Genomic DNA, 4,064 nt, shown 5'->3' with positions numbered 1-4,064 from the left:
ATGATGAACACACAAAACAGAACATCACACTCACAACACAAGACAAGACACAACACGCTCTAACGCAACAAAACACCTAAAACCGAACCGTTGGTCCCCGGCAACGGCGCCAAAATTTGATGGGTGTCGCGGCCCATAAAAATTTGATTGCATATAAATGCAGTATAGCTAGGGAATGACTCCTAGGTCGTCTCTCAAGGACCAAACTGTGATTCGAGAATTAGGTCAAACACGTAGTGGGGGGGTTGTCAAAGGTTTTGTGAATGCAGGATGAACTAAATTAAAACACAAACGCAACTAATAATTAAACACAGATTTAAAAACGGTTTCAAAGACAGAATAAAAACAGCCGGTCACTAAATTAATTACAATGTTTCCTATCCCAGATCAACGACAAATACACACCACTCTAATCCAAATCCGACACGAATCACCCAACTAAGCGAAGGCTAATTCGGTCTTCAAAATTGCAGACTAAGCGAATGAAATGCACAAATTTAATCAATTAAGCACCATACAGCCTAATCAACTAAGCGAAGATTAAACACCGATTAGGCAACTAAGCGTATACCTAATCGCAGGCACACAACAGAATAAATAGAAATTAAAATAGTTTTTGGACAGTTTAAAATGAACTTAAATATGATATTCATATTGGCCTTTTCATTAAGTTGAGAGGAACTGGGTTTTCGAAAGGGGAAAGTGCAAAACCTGAAGCAGCAAAAATTGTGAGCAGATTGTTCTGTGTTCGTTGTTGACGAAGATCGGGAAGCTATCAAGCCCTACCCATCAACATGGATTCCAAATATGTTAACATGGATTCCAAATAAAAACCCTAATTCACTAAATTGTGGAAAGCTAAACAGACAACAAACGCTGCATTGAAAATTAATAAATTAGTCAAAATACACGGTGGATAGCAAAACAATTGCAGTGAAAATAAAATGAGAACAAGCTTAAATCTGCATAAAGCCAATTGAAATTAAAGTAATAGTTTTCATATATTATCATACATCTTCAATTTCTTCATCTTAGAAGGTGGCCATCTACCCTTCTTCCTCAATTTGCGCTTCTGAAGAAGCCTTTTCCTTCGCAACCTTATCTTCTTCGCCAGTTTCATCCTCAGCTTCTGCTCCTCTCTCTCCTTTACCTTCGACTCCAATGGAAGCTTATCCACACTGATGCCACTTTCTTTCTCGCTCGCCGCGAGAGGAAGCGCTTCCGCGGGCGAACTAGAGCCGTCTACGGCGGCAAAGACAATCAGCGCGCCTTTGTTCCCTCTGGGTGTGGTGATTCGAACTCCGTTGAAGGGCTTCGAGGGCTGAGCCACGTGTACTCTTAAAGCTGTGACAGTGGAAAAAGATGAAAATGTATTAGGAAGAAATTGAGGTAAGAAAGAGAGAGAATTGGGAGTGAGGAGAAGTTACCAGTGGTAATGGGAAATGCGAGAAGGGAGGAAGAAGAGGGGAATGTTGATGGGTAGGGCTGTTAGCTTCCCAAAAACTATTTTAATTTCTAATTTTTGTAAAAAGCCATGTTTCATTAGATGAATGACATGTTTCATGACTAAAAAGGCCATCTTTGCATAAGTTAACACCTCATCCACTGTGTTGGCAAAATACTTAACGGTGTTAACCTTTTTAAACGGAAAGGATCAATTTCATTTAAATTGGCTCTTATGAGGACCAAATTGGGAGTTTTAATAACTAAGGGATGAAATTGGGAAAGCGTCCCAAAAATAGGGACGATTTAAGGGTTTAAACCAAGAAAATAAAATGTGTGCATTTCTTCCATTGAATCACCGTGCTGCAGCCCAAAATTAATGAAGCACCGTTTGCTTTGTTCTTCCACCTAAAAGAAAAGAGAATCACGCTTCTCATGAAGAAAGAAAAGTCATTGCTTTTTTTTCAAAGAAAGAAAATAAATCACATTGTGCTACTTCTAAATTTAAAATTCCATGAAAAACGTTTTTTCTCTTAAGCAAATGCAAGCTGCAATTCTTTCAATGAAATCAACATTTTCAAATAATATCACCATGTGCACAAGCAAAATAAAATGACCGTGAGCTATCAAAGAAAGTATGTTTTTCCATTTCAGCCAAAATCACGTAACAGCATGACACCCATTTCTACAATTGAAAAAGCTCCAAGAAAACTCAAAATGAAGGTGGCGGCAACAGCCCTTTTCAAGCTCCAAAAACGTTACAAAAGCCTCCAAAGAAAAAAACAAGTGAAATTGGCAGCTGGAATTTAAAGTAGCAAAGTAAAAGTTGGAGCAATTGGAATTGATAATCTATGAATAAAAAAAAAGATTGTGAACAATAAAATAAATTAAAGGAGTCAGCTACCAATCAACGTAATTGACATGTTCAAAAGCTTTTTCTCCTATGTAGAAAAAAACGTTCCAGCTCTCATGTACAGCAACGTTCCAGCATTCCAGAATATTCAAGTGAGAATGACGGCTGCAGGATTTTGTGTGATCCCTAGGACCATGAGTCGATATTTTATTGATTTCACTTAGTTTATTGTGCTAAAATTAATTAGGGAATTGTGCTTATTTATCTGGTATTTTCCCATTTTTTTGACTTTTTCCGTTTCTATGGCTTTCAATTTCCAGATATTTTTGCTGAGCAAGGACTAACGCATCTAGTAGAGCAAAAAGGATGCATTTATCCCGATCTTATAAGATTTTTTTATTTCAACCTACGCTATCGAGATGGGATTATATCCACTAAGGTAAAGGGAGTGCGCATCATTTTAGATGATGACGTGTGGACAAATGTTGTTCAACTTCCCATCTGGGATGATGCTGTCAAAGTTCATTTAGGACTTGAAGACTTCAACAGGTTGATGACTTTCCAATCCTTCCTGCGTCATCCTGAACGGCAAACCAACAGAAGGCAATTACTTGTTGGTGGTTTCAAAGTTGAAGAAAGGATGATTCACTACTTGATTTTCTGGATTTTATGTCGTAGAGCAACCAACCATGCTCAATGCTCTGAGCAGGATTTACTTCTTTTCTATGGGATTCTAAATCACATACACATCGATTGGCCTGCTCTCATTGCTGACACGATGGTAAAAGCCAAGAAATCCCATTCATATCAAATTCCCTATGCTCTTCTTATTTTTAGGATTTTAGAATACAAAGGTGTAAATGTTGAAGGAGAACTCGTCCAAGCCATTGAAGCTGTGGGATCGGAAATTGGAGATACTACCTTTCGTCAGATGGGATTCATTACCAGAGGAAGAGTTCTTATCCACAAAGATGATGACCATCCCGATGAAGATGAAGATGATGACATGGACACTCATATGGCTGACCCAGTGAGTGTTGCTACTCCGCTGGACCATCCAACATACCCTCATCTTCCTCAACTTCTATGGAAGAACACTTTGCAAGGTTATCTAAGCAATTGGAGGATATGAGTCTAGCATAGAAGACACATTTTGATGAAGTTTATAAGTGGCAGCAATCTCTTGATAAATACATGGTTGATCAATTCCTTGAGCTTGATGTTTGCCTATCTAACATTGAGAGTCATCTCAATATCTCACCTACTGAAAGATCCCCTAGTCCTGAATTCTAGGGTTTAGGCCACTAAGATTGTTTGTTGTGTTATTTTCTTTGTGTTATTTAGTATTGATCTTTATGAATTTCATGTAATTCCTTTTTGTTCTTAATGTAATGAGCTTTTATGTCAATTTTATGCATATATTATATAATTGAGGGGGAGCTCATATTAAGGGGGAGATTTTTACATTATTCTTTTTGCTTATGATAAAAAAGGGGGAAAAGAAATATAAGGGGAGAATTAAGGGGAGAAATATTTTACAATTTAAAATTGGTATTGGTACAGGTACTGCTAACTTTGTGGTTGTCTATTAGCTTGTATGTGTTACAGGTAAACCAGAGTTGCTTTTAAAAGTGAATTTTTGATCATCATAAAAAAGGGAGAGTGACATATGGCCACTACCTATGGAAAAACTCTCCATTCCTAGAGTGACACATGGCCACTAACTAGGAGGAAAACTCTCCAATGTGAAGCCTCCACATCTCTAGGA

General features: G+C 37.8%; 1 protein-coding gene across 1 annotated transcript; it reads right to left on the bottom strand.

Annotated features, from left to right (window-relative positions):
* Window positions 1-874: 874 nt before the first annotated feature.
* On the bottom strand, window positions 875-1,423 carry LOC111242549 (50S ribosomal protein 5, chloroplastic-like; the record flags this gene model as incomplete). The annotated part of the gene is made up of 1 exon (XM_022786336.1): window positions 875-1,423. A coding segment is annotated over one exon (426 nt), but the record flags the coding sequence as incomplete, so codon positions are not given.
* Window positions 1,424-4,064: the final 2,641 nt, after the last annotated feature.

This window comes from Vigna radiata, chromosome 1, assembly GCF_000741045.1.
Source record: "Vigna radiata var. radiata cultivar VC1973A chromosome 1, Vradiata_ver6, whole genome shotgun sequence".
NCBI classification, from domain to species: Eukaryota; Viridiplantae; Streptophyta; class Magnoliopsida; order Fabales; family Fabaceae; genus Vigna; species Vigna radiata.
This window is presented reverse-complemented; position numbering and strand designations above follow the sequence as displayed.